The 19,943-nt window shown below is 47.1% G+C and overlaps 1 protein-coding gene across 1 annotated transcript in view; it reads right to left on the minus strand.

The window, feature by feature from the left end:
- Positions 1-19,943, minus strand: part of LOC128584280 (ALK tyrosine kinase receptor-like) — a 635,794-nt gene that overhangs the window by 399,208 nt on the left and 216,643 nt on the right. The window contains exon 2 of the mRNA XM_053589323.1: positions 7,398-7,523. Coding sequence (XP_053445298.1) covers positions 7,398-7,523 — 126 coding nt within the window. The remainder of the gene's footprint in view (positions 1-7,397; positions 7,524-19,943) is intronic.

Below are 19,943 nucleotides of genomic sequence, written 5' to 3' on the forward strand. Positions count from 1 at the left end.
TTGCTAAAGCAGAGAACTTCACAGGCTGGAAAGCTCTGGGCTGGGAATTCAGAGACTCAAGTTTGCTCCTTGTTTGCCCCTGGATGATTGAGCAGGTACTGTGATCTCCTCTGATGAGAAAATGCTGGGATGCAAAAGGGAATAAGATATCAATTCCTCAACCTCTGAATGTGTATAGTCTGGAAGAGTGATGACATAGGACTGCAAAAAACTAAGACACAAGGAAAGGTGTGACATCAGAGGTGCAAAGTGCTGTGGAGACATCAAACTTCCTCCCAGAGAATATGGAGGTAAGTGAGGCCCACCACCTGCCTGCTGCCTTAATGTGGGGTTACACTGTGATCACCAGTTTCTAGCCTGGAATGCTTGCTAAGTGGTATCCTACAAGAAACACTACTAAATCTAAGAACTAAAAATAAAGTAAAATAAAATAATACATCTGAGAGGTATGCCTGGTTTTTGCTAAAACTGAGAAAACCCCTCTATTTGACATTGAGATTTCATGAAGCCCAGAGAGAATTCTCTCCCCAGGCCTCACTGGGTTTGGGGGGCACCACAGTCAGGTACAGAACAGTCATACGCGTGGTTAAGAAGCACCTTTGGACAGATGTTGGGCCCCCTCAGACCTACGATAAAAGTGAACCAGGCTAAAATCTGTGAGGGGCAAATTGCACATTGTAGATACGCCTGAGATGAGAGATGAGTGACTCTGTTGTAGAGAGACAAAAGTGTCATTTAACAGGAAAATCTGCGCCTTTCTAGAGAAAGCAGGCGGGCTTTAGGAAGACCGCTGCAAAGGAAGGGAAACCAAACTGAATGGGGGCAAATGGAAAGAGAAAGGAGGACCTGAGGGGAAAGGAGGATGAGGCCACGGAAGGCACTTGCCAGGGGGAGGAAAGCCTCTTCCAGTTACTGTTCTGCCGCCTCGCAAGGCGGCCTTGACACTGCTGACCCGCTCAGCTATTCCCTGGGCTTCTGTGGCCACATCCCTTCTGGGGTGTCTCTCCCCTCTCTGTTTTTCAGACTCCGTTTCCTCTTCTTACCTCTTAAATGCAACATCCTGGATTGCCCCTGGGTTTTCAACCTCCAATCACCACTTTCAACCTCAATTTCTCAAGCTGCTGCTTCTCCCGCCCAAGTCAATACCCGGATTTACAGTCATCCGCACCTGGGTGCCCTGAAGGCATTTCCAGCTTAACTTCTTCAACAGGAATCTTACCTCCTTCACCCCTTCCTCTCCCAGCCGCCTCTCCTGGCCAAATGCTCCTCTAGTTTCATCAATGGCAGCTCCACCCACTCAGTCGCTCACACCAGAGTCTCTGGAGCAGGCGGCCAGGTGCTCGCTCAATCTAGAATCCCTTCCACACTCCCTTCCTGCTCTTCCTCTTCCAGCCCAAGTGTCACCTGCAGGGGCCACGCACAAACCCTGAACAAACCCAGAATCACTGTTTCTCTAGCCTCACCCCTGCTGCTGCCGGGTCCCCTGCACCTGTGTCACAGAGCTTGGCCTCTTCCTGACAGGCTTTGGCACTTGCACCCCCTGTCCAGAACACCCTTCTCATGGACCTCAGGGTGCCCTGGAGTCCAAGGACAGGCTCGGCTGTCTCATCTTCAGAACATCTGCCCTCCTGAGTCCTCCGCAGAGCTGCTGGCCCTCCTCTGGGTTGCCGGGCACGCTGAGCACACCTGTGCCGCTGCAGCTGTGACAGTGCCTCCAGAGCTGCCTGAGGGAAGGGAATGTGTCCTAGGAGTCCTCATCCCTGAGGCATGTCTCAAGACAAACAAGCACAATGGAGAAGGGATGGATGTACTTTCTCTCCAGGGTGGAGGCAGGGGAGGGACTAGGCAGAGAGGAAGCAGGGGGCCCTGGGAGAGGGAGAGGGAGGTGGGGGGCTGCAACCAGGGCAGCAGGAGGAAGGACCCTAGGGAAGGACCCTCTCCACTTCTGCCCGTTCCTTCCTGTCTTCCCACGTGCGTCTCTTTCTGTCTCTCCCTCTCTTTCCCTAGGCCAGGGTCTTGCCCTCTCTGTCTGTGACGATTGTTTTAAGTGGGTCTCATTAGACTTGCTTTTCTCACCTTTGGGCCCGTAGTTTGGTTATTCTCTTAGTATCTTTTATTCTGACCTTTTTTCTTTCAGCCTTTCCTTCCTTCCCAGCTACCAACACAGAGACAAACTATTTAAATCTATTAAATGGCTCTATGTGTGTCTTCATTTGAATAGTGTATGACGAAGAGGAGCATTTTGAACCTGTATCTCTTTATCAACTGCTTTTTAGTGTCTTTCTGTGGACAGAGTCCATTGGCTCCCAGCAGGTCCTGGCCCTCGGGGTGACCAGTGGTCCCTGAGTCTCAGTCTTGTGTGACTGCAGCATTGCTGTCCCCTTTGAGACTAGGCCTTTGTGGTGAAGGCATCCAGAGGTCCTTTGCTTACTCTGCTGTAGATAAAAATACAGGGACACAAATAAGGAAAGAACTTGACCTGGCCTGTCAGGGGCAGAGGAGTTGGTGAGGAAGTTTTCCAGCCTAACGATGGTCCACAGGGGAGCTGGGAGCTGCTTAGCACGGACGCCAGGCTCTGAGGGCTGGAATGGCTGAGCATGACCAGCACGTTAAATATGTAATTTCAGAAATGTGATCAAGCTGACTTCCTGCCAGAGCTAAGGAGCAAATCCCACGTGGGGCCGTGTTTTCCATTTTTGATTCTGTGTTAGGCTGACTTTTATTTTTTTGAGAAAGAAAGATAATTTACTCTGTCTTTACAATCAAAGAAATTGATACATTAACAGCATGGGTGGTGGCAGCAGCAGCAGCAGCAGCAGGGAAAGTAATTTAAAAAATCTAATTTTTCTTTCTAAAAGCACCCACCCCTAAATTGGCCAGGTCTCCGCAGACTGGGAAACACACAAAGTTTGAATAGAACTTTTATTCAAAGCCCAACAATGGCTTTGCTGTGCTTGGAAGCTTGGAGGAACACTGTCTTCCAGGAGTCTGTGTTCCGTACACAGGGGCTGCAGAGATGAGGGTTTGTGCGAGTTTCTCAGGGCAGCCATGACAAAGCCTCACAAACTGGATGGCTTCAAATAACAGAAACTTATTCTCTCTCAGCTCTAGAGGCCAGAAGTTCAAAACCAAGGAGTTGGCAGGGCCGTGCGCCCTCTGAAGCTCTAGGAGAATCTGTTCCCTCTCTTCCCAGCTTCCAGCGTCACCAGCCGTCCTTGGCATTCCCTGCCTTGTAGACGCACCCCTCTGCCTCTGACTCCACTGTCCTGTGGGATTTTCCCTGTGTCTGTGTCTCTGTTTTCTATTCTTATGAGGACACCAGTTAAATTGGATTACTGCCCATTCTAACCGAGGACAGCTTCGTTTTTCTTTGATTATATCTATAAAGACACTAATTCCAAAAAGGTACATTCACAGGTACTGCTGGGTTAGGACTTTAACACATCTTTTTGGGAGACACTAGGGTACCCACAACAAGGACCATAGTCTGGGGTGTGGAGAAGGAGGGAGAGAAGACAAGGCCATCTACAGGGACCAGGGGCCTGTGGCCCTGCTTAGGAGGAGCTGGACGACCTGGCCTGTCTGGGGTCATCTCAGTTGGGCCATAAGTCTTGGTCCCCTAGATGCCCAAGGTCTTCAGTATTATATTCATCATTCAGCTCAAACAACAGGTTGTCCAGGAAGTGAGAGTGCCCTCCAGGGACAGGGGCTCAGCTTTGAAATAACTTCCTGACGTGATAGAAAGAACACCAGACTTGGAGTCCAGAAGTCTGGGGTCACTCTTTTCTAATGCTCACCTGCCCCATGAATTGAAAGCACACTTGTGAATTCCTTTGACCTTCAATTTGCATTTCTGTAAAAATGAAATAGAAAGTAATTTCTATCTCCTGCAATTTTAAATGCAAAAAATGGGTATGAAAGAGTTTTGCAAAGGTCCCATTGTTGTTTACATTTAAAGAAATGAAAATTTCCTTTCTCTTACTTAATATGGGGCTGAAATCTTTGGTCATCCTGTTTAAAATGCTGATCTGATTCTCCCTACACTCAGAGTGGGCAAATATGAATTAAAGTTGCAAGACACCATCTGTCTCTGTGGCTCTAGAACTCAAGGTGATCAAAACTCCCTTTCCAAACTCCCGGTGGCCTCAGTCTCTCAGCATCTGGTGCTACGATGGGAAAGATTTTTATCTGGTTAGGTAGTTAAAGCCTAATATTTTAGACAAGTGAATAAATAAGTCTAAAGGCACTGGTGCTGGTGATAAAAGGGGAAAAATGTCTTTCTTTAAATGTCCTTTCTCATTCAAAGCCTTGGGGGAGGAACATGCAGCTCTTTGTTCACTGATGATAAAATTACTGGGCTCCTGTCATTCAAGACAGAGGCCAGAAAGAACTGGAATCAGTACCAAATGCCACTGAAGAGAGTATATTTTACACAACATAAAAGGCCCCAACGTAAATTAGAAGAAATATGGGGAGCCTTCAAAAAGATAGGTCAAACTTTTTCCTGAAGCAGATAATTACAGGCTAGGGGTGAGTAAATCTTATTAGCCTCTCTGTATTCCACCTCTACTCATAAAACACTGGTAGGAAGAAGCCACACTCAGTTCAGGACTGAACAGCTTGCCTGAAAGAGGACCAGCTGGCCTCTGTCCATCACGATGACTGTGGCCGAGAGTTGTTGATGTCCACTCTCAGGGCCCCCTGCCAACACCCCACCCCCACCCCCACCACAGGATGCAGGAGAGATAGCCAGTTGAGCCTCGAGTTCCAGGCCACCCCCCCTACCCCCCAGAATGGAGGAGAGATAGCCAGTCAAATCCGGACTTGCTGACAGAGACTTAGTGCCATCTCGCTGTCTAAAGAACTATCCCTTCAGGCGGCAATTTTCCAGTCAAATTTCTCTGCCCAAGTTTGAGGCCTTAAAATTAATGAAGTTGTTAACATTTCTTAAAATGTCTTTCACGGCAGTTGAAAGGTATGGATTTATCACCCATGAGCCTGCTAGCCTCTTTGGTTCATAGACCTATGGGCTGAGTCACTCCCCCCGTAACAAACATACTGACACTGACCAGGGCCAGACTCTTGGCCTCAACTCTCCCTTCAGCTTGTTCTGCAGTGGGTCTCAGGACAAGGTCTCAAGGTCTGTGCTCCAAGGCCAGCCCGCAGGAATGGTTTCCCATGGCTGTGGGCATCACTGCCTCCAGCAGGATTTCTCTGGCTTGTGAACCTTGAGAGGGCAGGGCCAAGCCCTACTTGTCTTTGTATTTGCATCACCTCCAGCATCTGGCACACAGAGGTGGTGATGGCAGTGGGATCTTCATAAATGTCAGCCAAATTAAATATGGCAGGAGGATGAAAAAGCGCTGAAATTACCAGAATGCTCAGCCAAGGCACCTATCAAGAATGGGCTCTTTCCTCCCCCGTGATCAATGCGGCTGACTTTAGTGCCCTCACCCAGCATTTGGGCAATGACTGGCTAATGGTTTGGGTCCTCTACTCTGTTAAGAAGGGTTTCTAGGCCACAAGGAGATGTGGCACGAGATCTTGGAGAACATCCACACCTATTCCATTGCCCCAAGGTGGCAAGCCAGCCCACTCCTGTTTTATAGGTGAGGAGGATGAGGCTGAGAGAGATCAGGTGGGTTCATCAGGGCCAAGCAGTTGGTGGGAGGCAGCTATAATATGCCCCAGTGGTTTTCCTCTTTCAACTCGCAACCTCTTCCACGGAACAAATACTATGTCTGCTGTCCTCTGTGGCATGCAAGAGACAGACTTGCCTTCTTTGGACATGCTGTATTTCATAAAAGTTGTTCTCCTATGGAGATACTGAATGACTTTGAGAGCAAACTCCGAAATGTTATCTGAAGACCTGTCGGATTGCAAATCTGGTTACGAAGAATTAACAATGTAAAGGACCAGATTTCAATTATTTATAAATACTTGCCCTTATCATAAGATGGCACTCGGTGTCAGGCTTAAATAAAATCAAGAAGTAATTCTTATCTGGAATCTTCTGAGGACCACCAATCTTTCTCTCTCACTGGGGATACTTGGTAGTAACAGGAAACATCCCAGCACAGAATAGCATTCTAAACTATCCTAGCAGGGTTTGATGCATTTATTTTTTTTAAGCTTGAGATTAAAGGTATAGTTAATATGAAGCAAGAGTGTTGCAGATGGGAGACGGCAGGCTTTGGACTGAGAGCTTTTCTGAAGTGTGTGGACTGTCTCTGCTAGGTACATTTTAAATAGCTCAGGCCCAAGGGCAGAGACGAAGTAGCAAGAATAAGTAAATATGCCCAGAAGGGAATCTAGAACTCAGCGCTGCACTGGGTTCATAAATACTTAATTGAATGAGGCCTGATGAATGAGTTTCCTCTCTGGAGGCCTTCTGTGTTCATTCATCATAAATAAGTCTTTATGAATGTCTTCTCTGTGATGGATATAGTGGAGAGCAAAGCTTAGTGCCTGCCCTCACGGGGTTCGCCCCGGAGGAGTTCAAGAAAAAGAAAAACGTTCACCCAGAAATGCATCACCTCTCCTCCAAAACTATTCTTTCTACTTCAGAATCTCAGCTGCTCTGAGCTATTAGGATGAGCACTGAGGGAAAGGAACCTTACACCATGCAAAGATGGCCTCCTGAGGGCTCCTAGGACAGGTCTCCGGCTGAATAGGTGGCCCCCTGGGAGAAAAAGTGAACTAGGGAAGAATGCTGATTTTATATCTAGAGAAGCCACTCTGTATGATCTTAATAAGCTCAGTTTCTCCATCTGTAAAACTGGAATTGGATCTGTTCTCTTTACCTCTGAGGCTGTTGCAGAAACAAATGAGCTGAAATAGTAACAAAGGACATGTTTAGGAAACTGTAAGGAGTCAGCCACAGGTAAGGGGTCCTGGAAGACCTGTGACCTTCATAATAATAATCGCCTCTTAAGAGATCATGATCAGTAGAAATTCTGTGGGTTAGAACCCTACATCCATCAAGCTGCAGATGAGATCAATGCATAACATCTACTGATTGGTGAGGACATGGTGGGAGTACCATGCACCATAAAGGCCGAAGGGAAGGGATTTGGCAGCAACAAAGCCATTGGCATCCACGAGGATACATAATGCAGCTAGAATGGGCTTGCTGGAATGGTCTGGTGGGGTCAGGCTCTGTTGGGAGACAGAGGGCACAGAAAGACTTATTTTGCACATAGAGGGGCTGAGGTTTCCCTGGGGTACTTTGAGCCACCCAATGAAACTCAAGGAGTCCTTAATTATGAGATGGTGATGGTGAAGCACAAAGAACTATCAAAAATATATTTACCTTTGTGTCCTCTTAATATTTTGAAATAAAAAATAAATTTTTGACCAGTTCTAACAACAATATAACATATCATTTATATGCTTACCATATCGACTGCGATGAGACAGAAAAGGGAAGGAATCTTTCATTATCCAGGTCAGATTCCATGCAAAGTGGTCAGGGGGAAGAGAAGGCATGTTTGTTGGTGACTCCATATTGCCACGACCTAAACCTGAAAAACAAAGACGAGAACACTGATGGTATGCTTAGCTTGTGTCTTGGAAGCTGGTACTCAATGTCATAAAGAAAGTGCATAAGGGACTTCCATGACATCCATTGAAAAGATGAGGACAAAAAGTGTTGTGCCACTAGTAGTTTGAGTTGACCTCAGAACCTTGATGCAGATTTTCTACCACAGGCAGTCAGATCTAGAAGTCGGAAAGCTGCAGCCAAGGCCATGCTTAGGGTCCGTGGGAGAGTAACTAGCAGCCAGGTGGCTTAAAGTCTTGGTCTACTAGCTCTACCCAAAGTCTATCCTTCCTATAAGATTGGTGCAACTTCACAAAGAACTCCAGCTCATCTTGTCCCAGTAATCCTGCATCTCTACTTCATGTTCAGACTTATAACACTGTCTAATGTTCATTGGGGTTATTGCCTTATCAATGAGAGGGTTGAAATTGCACTCAGAAGTTATAAGGTCTTAACAATCACTTTATTTTCAGGGTAGGGGAGGAAGAGAAGTGACTGGGGTTTTCCCACAGTCAAGAGACTAAGGTGTCAAAAGGATTATGATATCTGATGAGAGTGGGAGAAGGGTTGAGAGAAAAGCAGCGGAGCCATATTATTGCTTTCCTTAGCAATCCCTCAAGTGGGTTCTGCGTGCGAAAAGTCATTACAATATATCTACAAATCAAATGAGTGCACGCTACATGCGCTCACACAGCGCTGCCCAGAAAATCCCCAGCTCAATCAGTATTTGCTAATATTCTATGGCAGGCAAAGCTTTTCTGTTAGAGGAGGAAGGATTTGAGAATTACGGCTGTTTAGTAGACAGATGTGTAGTGAGACTGAGGGCAAGGAGGAAAGGAAGGAAACTGGAATTTCTTCTGCAGCTTCCCTGGCACAGCCACAATGCTGGGCTCTTGGGCCTCCCTGATGTCACATGATATGCACAGTGGCTCTCTGACACGGCAATTATCGTCTCCTGTGGATGATAACAGGGTGGTGCATCCACCTTTATGGATGCAACAAGTAAGGCTCAGTGGGGCAAGTGAGGAACTCGGGAGCGGAGCCCAGGTCTGCCAAGTACCAAAGGCTCTGCTCTACCCTCCTGAGTGGGCTGGTCTGCTCCTCTCGCAGAGACTGTTAAGCCGTTTGGATGACAGTGTGAAGAGGCAGAGGCAGAAAAGGCAGCAGGGCAGCAGAAGCACTTTGCCAGCTGTCCGCTCTGTGCCGGCTTCCACATCACCCCGCACCACCTCCTCCGGGTCCCAGTCGCGGCCTCTAACTCCCTTTCAGGATCAATTCTACTTCACACACTTAAGGACATCTCTGGCCTGGGTGTGGGCCTTGGTTTCCAGACCCTGCTGTGGGTTTGCCTACAAGTGCTGTCCTTGGGTAACTCTGGCCCCAGGACCTTGTGCCCTGAGACTGGAACAGGAGTGGGCATGCTGTGGTCCCCTTCCTAAGAGTAAACTCTTACCTCTGCCTTCCATAGATCTGACTCGGAAGTGCCGGCTCCCAGGTATCTAAAAAAGAGTTTGGCTTTTCTCCCACATTTACTCTACAGAGCTCAGAACTGGATTACTTGGTGCCAGTGACATCGTCCTGCAGCAGTTCTTCCAAATGGCTGAGAGGAAGCACACTGGAGGGGCCAGGGCTGTGCGGGAAGCCACCTCAGAGAGGAGAAGCCACCTCAGAGAGGAGAAGCCACCTCAGAGAGGAGAAGCCACTTCAGAGAGGAGAAGCCACCTCAGAGAGGAGAAGCCACCTCAGAGAGGAGAAGCCGTCTCAGAGAGGAGAAGCCACTTCAGAGAGGAGAAACCACCTCAGAGAGGAGAAGCCACCTCAGAAGACCTTCACGTCAGTGCTATTTTGCAGTTAGAAATTGGGGCTCAGACAGGTGAACTCAAAGCTACATAGGTCTACTTTGGGCTGGGTTAAATTTATTAGACTTTTGAACAATTAATACCATGTGTATTGAGCACATACAGACCAGGCATTGTGCTGCATGCTTCAAATGTGTTACAATCCTTTTGGGAATAAGTATTATTTGTCCTCAGTTTGTGGCTGAGGTAAACAAGGCCATTAGAGGTTAGCTGTCTTGCCTGTGGCCACACAGCCTGCAGAAGGCAGGAGATAAGAGACTCATCGATGAGATCAGCCTGATGCTAAAGCCCAGGCTTGGTCCACCACCTGACCTGGGCCCCCACCACCTGGTGCAGAGTGGTCCTCGGCTCTGCAGTGGCTGAGGTCAGAGGTCACCAGGAAGCTCCAGCACAGGGCAGCACTGTCAGGGTCTGGGGAGACTCTAATAATCGGCCCCCTGCAGTGGACTCCCATGTACATAAAAATTGGCACCTCTACCTCTGAATCATCAGCTGAGATCAAATTTTAAGTAATTTTGAAGTGACAGGGAGACTAAGACTAGGCTATATTTCCTTCCTTCCAATTGATGTCATTTTTCTGAACCATTCAGGTTGGGAATGACATTAACTTCTTCCTGAATGTGAAGAACCTGGTGGGGTTGGACTTCAGGAATCACTTTGGAGTCTATAAGTGGGCATAGAATGGCAGATGACTTTATATGGACAAGGTCCAGCTATATTATATTCCAGGATAAAAATCATGTCTGAAAGTGTCTGAAAGAAAACGCTCAGAGGACTGAGTCATGACCTAGAAAGTGACACAGACCTTGATGTGGGCCATCCCTAAAGGCACACACTGGAAGCATTTTATATCCCCAAATGCCAATAAACTGCGGGCACCCTCACGGCTGAATACTGGAAAGAATGCAGGAAGTTTTTTTCCTGAACTTACAGGAACTCTTAGAATTTCTGCCAGCAGCTGGGCTTGCAGCGTCCCCCATTTGCCCTCCAGAGGAGGGTGACAGAGTAATTAGTTGGGTGAGGCTGTGGGAGCTAATGGAGGGTCAGAAGAAAGGATGGACTCTCCAACCAAAAAAAAATGAAGACCAAGAAAAACGTAGCCCACACGAAAGAAGCTGTTTGCCAAAATCAAAAGCCCTGGGACAGAGGGAGTCCTAGTCAAAATCCATAGAAGATCCTTCAATTTAGAATACAAGGAAGAAGCGCTTTTGCATTTAACAAGGGCAGGGTCAAGACGCTATTTGTTCCCTTCACACTCCTTACCCCTGCCGGTCTGGGGGAGGGGGTTTTCCAGCAGAGAGAGAAACCATGACATCAGAAGCAATTCACTGAAGCCAGAGAGAGCCAGGACATTGGGTGCTCCACTTGGAAAACGTGAGGACCCAGAGTAGATTCAGCGGTGAAGGTGTGAACTAGGATCTACTGGCTCAAATGCAGAAAATGTGGGACCCTAGGGATGAAAAGTGGAAGGGAAGGAGGGGGAAATAAGTAGCCAGACCAGTGATGGCCGGAGGAGATGCACCTGAGCCATGGGCATCACTGTTTGGCTATCGATAAGATCGTTTTGCTTTGTTTTTCTGGTGATTTCCTGAATCCTTTCTAGGCACCACTGGGTGTCAAAGCAGAACAAATCCCTCAAGCTCCTGATGCTCCTGTGTTCCCCGTGTACCAACGCCTTCCCCTCTCTCTGCTTCACGCTTGCCCTGGGGCAGTTGGTGTGGTCATGAGAGCAGAGGAGGGGTGCACACATCCATGTCGACGCGTCTCACCAGAGATTCACGACCAGAAACCTCCAGGCCCTTGGGACTGCCCAGGAGTCCTGCTGCATTCCCTGACCTACTCAAATGATCTTCCCTCTTCCCAGCATGGCTATTTCATACTTTCTCCAAACTCTTCAAACTTCCAGTTCCCCTCATTCCTCCACATTCTCAGTGAACACCTTTATTGCTTTTTTCACAAAGAGAAGCCATTTGCCCACTACACATGTCAGCGTCTTCTCTCCTGTTAAAAGGATAAACTGTCCACAGTCTAAAGGGGCACCAGCCTCTGCACTTGTGTGCTGGTCTCATCCCTTCTGGGGAATCTGCTGCTACAGTTGCCTCCTCTCTTCCCGCATCAACCATTTTTCCCTCTCTGCTGAATCAATGGCAGAGACACCATCTCGAAATAAAAAATACAAGACTCCCTCGCCTCCTCACTCTTCTTCAGCCTCTGACCCCTTACTTTCCTTCACAGCTGAGTCTCTTAGAGGATTTGTCCCTGCTCCCGTCTCCACTTTCTTTCTCCCATTTTCTCTTAAATCCAGTAACATGGAAAGAGCCTCCACTAGTCACCAGCCATCCCCAGCCGCAAATAGGAACCTGCAATAGACAAGGTGTGGCCCTACTGGCCCTCTCACAGCATTCGTCCCTGTGATCACTCGCTGCTTCTTGAATTCCACGTGTCTTGGTCACCACTTCAGTGGCAAGTCCTCCTTTCTTTGCCAGATTTTCCCCATTTTCCAAACGGTACAGGAGGAATATTCCCTCCTTTCCAGGGGCACTTGCCTAGGAAATGTAGCTTAACACTGTATTTGGTTCCTCATAGTGGCTATAATCAGCTGATGATGATCAGTGACCAAGAATTTCCAGGGACCCAGGACACCAGGCCCTTCCTGCCCCTGACTGAAGACTCTTCACTGACCATGGAAGGAGGGAACTTCTTGTAACCAGGCTCACACAGACCTGTGAAATCATCCTCTTTTATCCAAAGTACTGATTTCCAATTCTGAATAAGCAGGACCATGATATGTCCCTCTTCCTATGACTTTAAAAACTCTGACTTTTCTTTCTTGGAGAAATTCACTGAAAAATAACCCAGTGCCATGTAAATAAGGTCAGCTTAATGAAAAAAAAAAATTCCATGAGATCTTTATTACTTGACAATTGTTAAAAGTTGAAGAACTTGGACTTTTTCTCTTCTCCATATCAATTCCTAAAGTGATCTCATCCAGTTTTACAGCTTTTATTATCTTCTGTGTATCAAAATGAATGCTACCAAATTTCTATCTCCAGCCCAAACTCTCCCCTGAATAACAGAATATACATCCAAATGCCTGTTCGAAGACTCCCTGCCATTGTCTGATAAGCATCTCAGACTTAACATGGGCACAACAAACCCAGGATACATTTTTCCTAAGCTCCAGATTCCCCATTTCAAAAAGGGATACCAATACTCACCTGGTTGCTTGGGCCAAAAACCAAGGAAGAATCTTTGGCTTCTTACTTTTTCTCATAACCCTTATTAATTTCTTTTTTATTCCCGATTAATATGAGGGCACAGATGATTAGGTTACATTGTTTGCCTTTGTTAGGCAAAGTTCAAGTTGTAGCTGAGCCCTTCACCCAGGGGATGTGCTGTTATGTCCCACATTGTGCCCATCAGGTGAGAGCTAACCCATCACCCTGCCTCTTCCCCTCTCTCCATTTCATCAGCAAATTTTAATGGATCTGCCTGAATTTCCCTGCTCCTCTTTCTCCTGCCCACCTCACATACCAGCAGGCCAGCTTTCAGCAGTTAGCTCTGAAATACCCTTAAATGTCTTGTGATGGCCTAGCCCTTAAAGGCCCCACCTGCTTCGGCCGCTGGTTCTCTCTCCATACCTCACTGCAGTCATTTTTCCCCTGTTCTTGGATCTCAGTCCCACAGAGCTCCTTGCTGTTCCCTGCACTCGCCAAGCATGCTCCCACCTCAGGGCCTTTGCACTGGCAGTTCCCTCAGCCTAGAAATTTCTTCCCCCTCAGAGGCATGTGCTTAGTCCCTCGCTCCACCCAGGTCTCTACCCAAATATTACCTCCTCAGAAAGATCATCCCTGATCATCCTGTTGAAATAGGGCTCATTGTAAACCATGTCCCACCCAGCGCCCTGTGCTATTTCTTACACATAAATGCGCACTGTGTGGGCTCATCTGTTTATTGTGGGCCTCCTGATCTAGTCACTGCTATGTCCCCATGCCTGGAACATAGTGGGCACTCAGTAAATATTTTTCAAATAAATGAAACCAGAGCTCTGGAGAAAGTTATTTGCTCTGGCTCTTACTAGTGTTAATTTCAGGCCAATCATAAACTATATGAAACCTCAATTCTCTAAAAGTGATGTTAAGAATAAGAATCTTTGAAGCATTTTTGAAGAATCTTCAAAAACCTTAGGGTTTTGTAAGGACTAGAAGAGACAATGTATGCGTAATATGCTGTAAATATCAGTTATATCATTCTTCAGGTTTTATGCTTCTGTTTGTTTTACAATCCAAAATGAATGGGAGTCTTGGTCCTGTTCCTATATCAGAGGCATCATGTGTCAACAAGTACAATGCCCAGAGATCAAAAGTGTACCCAAACAGCTGCTTCTCTATTATTCACTCGTTAATTATTGACTTTGCCAACTGTATACAATCTCAACTGCTCAAATTTCAGCCAGTTGGCAATGTCTCTATTTCCGAACTTTATTTTTACATGTTTCGCTCTGTGGCTATTTATTCCTAAGCCAATATGTATAACGTAGTGAATGTATAATACTTGGGTCACTATAAATAATAAAGAGCTATGCATGTGAAATGGTTATTTACACGAGCGCCCTGGGCTCACCAGCAAGCCTGTTTTTACAAACCTCCATCAATAAAACGTAACAAATGCTTCTATTCCAAACACTCCTTGGACCAGTTCCTACCTTGCCTGTACATGTTTCACTTATTTATTTGCCTTCCAACAGTAAAACAATCAGTGACAGCCTGCTAGTTTTTTTCCTGTTTATTTGAAAACACACTTAATAATGCTTTCTTTCACAATGATTTTGTGTCACACAAAACGAAGCTTAACTTGGCCAAATAAATAGTGGTCCGGATGTCAAACAGGGGTTAGTGAGCACAGCGTCTTTTGGGGATTGGCAGCCCAAGGGAAATAGATTGAGTATTCACCGGACTGAACCTGCAGCTGTGTAGCCAAAGAAACAGCCTCAGTGAAGTCACCTGTCTGCTCAACTTAATGGTAACGGTGACAGTAGAGTTGTAATAGGTTGTTCATTTAGTATTAAAAACAGAAATGCAATTTCAGAGGAAGGAGAAAGGAGAATTTGCAGGTGCCTTGTTTGTCCAAAACACGCAGACTCTTCAGACCTTCAGCAGGCTTGGAAAATGAGAGGGTTGAGCTAGCTGTTCTCTATGGTTCCCTGTGGCTCCTGCCTACTTGGTGCTCCATAGCCCGCTTTCACATTTTCTTCCAGCTGGCTCATTCAGAGAGGAGCTGTTAGTGTCAGGGGAGGAATTTGAATGGAATTAAACAGCCCTCACTCCGTCTCACCTTTCTCTTAAGCCCCATCTCTTCCTGCCAGGGATGTTTGTGCTCATTCTTGGTAACTCAAATTCAGAAGAAAAAAAATGACTCCCCCATAATATTCTTTTATACTGTTGAAAGTTGTAATTTCAATACCTGCTTCTTGCCTCTCCCCAAACCCCAAAGGCCTGGTGAATAACTACTGAGTTCATTCACTGGTGAACCACATCCGTCAGCCAACGGAAGCAGGCACCCTCCCCTAGAAACAGCACCGAGGGGTGCTGATGGTGGTACAAAGGGAATTGTTATAGGGTCCTGGCCTTCCTGCTTGGGGAGTTGGTTACTGCCGGGTATCCTAGAGACACCCCCAAAAGGGAATCACAAAAGAGATTGTCCCAGAAATAGGTGAGCACATCAATTGGAAGCCCCAGTGCTTTGACCACTGTTGGCTTTTTCAGTCATATGTCCCTCTCAGCATCCCTTCTTTCACATTCCTTGGTCTCCAAACTTTTGCCCAAGCTAATCTAGCCTAGAATGTCCTCCCCCACCCTTACTTTTCTAAATCTTACCCTTTCTTAAAGGGCCAACCCAAATCCCTCCTCCCCAAATTTCCCATTTTCCCTGGGTTGGAGCCTGCTTTAAGCAGTTGAACTGAGATTCAGCTATGACAAAACAAAATTTGCACAGGGTCCCCCACCTGTTTAACCATTTCTGGCCCAGGGCCACCTTGGACTGTGCATTGAGGCCATTCACCCAACATATTGTTCCTGGGTCAACTGGGTAAACTAAAATAAAGTATTCAGGCTCCCCCTCCCAGTGGCTGACTGACTGGATCCCCCTTTTAGCCAAGGGGATCCCCTAAAACTGAGTCACTAGTCATCATGCCCCCCTGCCTCCTTAGAGATATCCTTTGTGACTCATTGATAGGCCTCAGGAGGTCCTCAATCTACACAACAAACCACTTGAGTCTGGGCATTTGTCCTGTAGTTTGTCTCTGATTAACAGACCCTTAACTCAGCATTCCTTTTTGCTGCCTCCTGATCTATTACACGGAGCCTAACTCTTTCAGCCAATTATCAACTAAACAATCTTTAAACCCACCTATAACTTGTGGACCCCCATTTTGAGATGTTCCCCCTGTTTTGAGTGAAACCAATGTATGTTTTCCATGTATTGATTTATGATCTTACCTATAAATCTCTGTCTCCTTAAAAGGTATAAAGCCAATTATATTGCCATCACCCTGAGTCCACTTGCTCAAGGATTCTTGGTCACGGTCCTCAAATTTGGCTCAGAATAAACCTCTTTAAATTAACTTATAGAGTAATCTACAAGTAGATTAATTTCACTCAGAAATCCTAAACTTTAGGCCCATTGTTTGTGTAGAAATAATGTTTTGCTCACAGATTTAGGACAAACATAGGAAAAGCATTTCATGGAGGCTGTTTAGTCTCATGAGGGGCATATTTCTTACGGATGGGGACAGGTGCAGGGCTGGTCAGGGGCATAGACCTATTTTATCAGTTGAGATACCCCATTTGTCCCGGCATTAGTGACCTTATAATTTGTGACCAAAGTCAGATAATGAAGGTGATGTAACATTTGATGCCACCCCTTCAGAATTTGTCTCTCTCCTGTGTAGTCCCAAATCACATTTTGACCTCTGTAGAGATGTCTTCAGTGTCCCAAGCAAGCCAATCTTGAGCAGCCTGTGAGCACTGCAAGTCTCCCCTTGTCCTTGAATCCCTGTCCCAGTGCTCAGTCACTGGTCCTACCTTCCCAGCCAGGGTGGACTCAGTGGCTTCCTATGGCTATGGGGGACTAATTGGCATTTTTCATAACTACAGGAGCAATGGACAGAGTATCACTCTCCAGGTGGCCTGATTCTTAATATCCCACCCTCACAAGGCCTAGGTGCTGCCATTCACAGGGCAATGTGACTATCTTCTCTGGGTCCAGTTCTGTGGCTGGCTTGTACTCTACTCTTTAGGAAATTTATTCCCCTGTGATCATAAGTCTATTTTCTCCCCCCAAAACATGTTGACTAGAATAATAATCAAAAGAAAGGCTTTGAACTGCCACTAGGCCTTTCATCTTGTGATCTCAGAGAGCTTTACCAGGCACTAAATAATTAATGGACTGAAAGTGACACAAAGTTGCAAAGATGGGCTAGCCTGGAAAACCAAGTACATCAAAAAAAGGCATTTTTCTTGGGGAGCCAAGAGCCCTCATACGGATAATCACCCACCAGTGGGCCCAGCAGTCCCTGGGCATGTAGGCTGCAAACTATCCAAGAACTGGCTTTTCCCTTGACCTGATGTTTCAAGTGGAGATGCAACAGTTACTAGGGTGACCCCTGAGATCACCCCCGGGAGGGTGCAGGCTGCTTTCATAGGAAGAGGTGGGGAGCTCCAGTGTGGAAGAGCACTGATTGCTTATACATCCACCAGGACTTAGGGGCTCTCTTTCAGAGACATCCACCGTCGTGATCCTTACAACAACCCCGAGTCGACCTCTGCTATAGACGGAAAGACTGAGGCTCTGAAAACACGACTGCCCTACCCAAGGTCACATAGCCACTGAGGGTCAGGTAGGACACACAGCCACACAGCCTTATGTGCAGACCAGCTGGGAATGCCACTGCCAAACACAGACCCCTTGGAGGTGATGTTGATTCCCCTGGAGAACAGGAGCATCAAATTAAACACAGAAGAAAGAAGTTGACCAGATCACAGATGCCTGTAGCCTTCTCCTAACCAAGGCCAACAGATCCCATCGGGTCAACCAGGAAGGTGACCTAGAGACACACACCTGCAGTCAGGGTGACTGGCTCCCAGGGCCTCGGGCACAGCCAGTGTTATTTCTATAGCACCATCATCTGAGCCCTTGACCTAGGGCCTTGGTTTATCCATGGGAAGGATGCTTAGTGTGAGGGATAAATAGGGACAGACACTTTCTACTAACCTCCAGACCTTTCGGTTCCTCTTTTTCCACTTGTTACCCCTCTAATTTCAGGAGAAAGGGTCTATCCTCTAAGAAGCCACAAGTCTAAATGCCACATCGCTTAGCACAAAGCCCTCTCCCTCCGGCTGGTCTCATTTCCAGGGGCAGACTGGTGCACTAGAGACAGACCCAGGGCGATGTTACAGTGATGTTCCTGCCTGACCTTGGGTAAGCTGCTTAGCCTTTCTAAAGCTTTGTTTCTCTGCATGTAAAACAGAACTGATCATACTTTCCCAGCCAAATTTGAGGATGCTCAAAGAATTAATGAGACAGTATATACAAAGCCCTCAGGCTCTTTTGAAGAAAGGAACATTAGAAATCCTTGTGCTCTTACTAAGGGACACTGTCACAATGATATATCCTAAAACATTCTTCATCTGTATTACTAAAATAAACTCAGCTGGTATCAAAATAGAGGAGCCATCAGCATGATTTGCTTTGCCCAACTCTAGAACTGTATCACCTTATACCTTCCACTCATCTTGCAGCATGAACAGGGCGGTCACTGCCACCCCTGTTCCCCAAGCAGAGATGCCTAGGGAGAGTTGGGAGGGGCCGTGAGGACTATGTCTTCCTGTCACATAGATGAGGAAACAGAGACACAGGAAGGGACAAAGCTTTACCCAAGGGCATCTTGTTATTGAGAAATCATGAGATCCAATCTTCTGTTCCCCCGTTCTGTGTCTCACCCAACCACGGAAGAAGGGAGGAAAGGAAAAGAAACTGGGAGACTTACTTTTGCTCTTCAAACCTTCAAATCACTGCTCAGCACAATACTCGGGTGAAATAAACAAAACTAAGGAAGCAACTGGTACTTCAAGCGTGCATATTCCGCATGCCTGGCCCCACACCGTGTGCTGCACAACCACTGTCCTATGTAAGTCCCACAATTTTCTGAATGGGAGATTGTTACTCCCAGTTTCCAGTGAGGAAACTGAGGGTCGGAGAGGTTGAGAGACTTGCCCAAGGTCCTGGGATGGCACTGAATAAACTCATTCAATCAGTGACCACTCACTGAGCATCTCCTATGGGCCGGCTCTGCCCTTGGCATGTGGGGTGCATCAGTGAGCAGAATCAAACCCTGCTCTTTTAGGGCCTCCAGGCTCAGAGCTTAGAGTGTGGTGGGCAGAAGAGAGCAGTCCAAACATCTTCTCGGCTCCTTGCAACTTCTCCATGCTGGTATGCCTTGTGAAGGGGAGCTGTGCGGCCCTACCGGAATGTGTAATGGGGATGTAATGTCATCCTGAAGACCTGAGAAGCTGATGCCTGAGCTAAGGCCCTGAGGTGGGCCAGTAGAGTCAACCAGTTAAAGGCAGTGGGGTAGGGTGGGAGGCCAGAGAGGACAGGGGTTATTCAAACACAAGTCTCTCAGTCCAGAGGACCTGCTCCTTATTTTCCAACAAGAAAGATGAGATGTGACTGGGGAACCACAGTGACACTGTCCAGCACAGGACCCCTTGGAGGTCACACTGCCTGCATTGGAGGACAGGGTTGTCGACGTAAACACAACAGAAAGAGATTGAGCAGATTATGATGGCTGCATCCTTCCCCTAACAGGGAACAACAGATACCTGCAGGTCAACCAGAAAGACCACCTAGAGCTGCCAGCTAGCTGGCTCTACCTGGGGCAGGACGGACCTGACTTGCCAGCTGCCCCCCTGCCCTTCCTCTGCTGCTCAGTCTGTTGGCCCAGCCTCCTACAGAGAAGGGACCTGGAATCCAGCCAACAGGCCTAGCCTTCCCTTTGCTCTGAAACCTGAATTCCCTTCTGGAAAACGGAAGGTTGACATTGCACCAGGAGCTACTTCTGCAGCCACCTGGGTGCCACCTATAACCCTGGACTTACACTCCCCTTCCATGGCCCAGGCCAGCATGGTCAGAGTCTGTCTTTCACCAGGAGCTTTTACTTAGCTTTACGGGTTAGGTGAAGAGAGGGAAGGAGGAAGGGGCCGCAGGGAGAGAGAGAACAGAAAGGGGAGGGAAGAGAAGGGAGTGACGTGAGGAGGCTCCCATTAAGGAACAGAGGCGAAATAAAGAAGACAGGAAAAGTGGAGGGGGAAAAAATCATCTGATATTTTTCACTATCTGGAAGTTACCAAAAGGAAGTTATTCAAAGCACCACTGTAAAAAAGCCATCAAACACCTTGGTTAAAACATGAAAGTCACACTGCCACCATACAGATGAGCACCCTGGAATTAGCTGCCAGAGCAACATCTAAAAAGAGGAAATTCAA

Source organism: Nycticebus coucang, chromosome 4 (genome assembly GCF_027406575.1).
Source record: "Nycticebus coucang isolate mNycCou1 chromosome 4, mNycCou1.pri, whole genome shotgun sequence".
Lineage (NCBI taxonomy): Eukaryota > Metazoa > Chordata > Mammalia > Primates > Lorisidae > Nycticebus > Nycticebus coucang.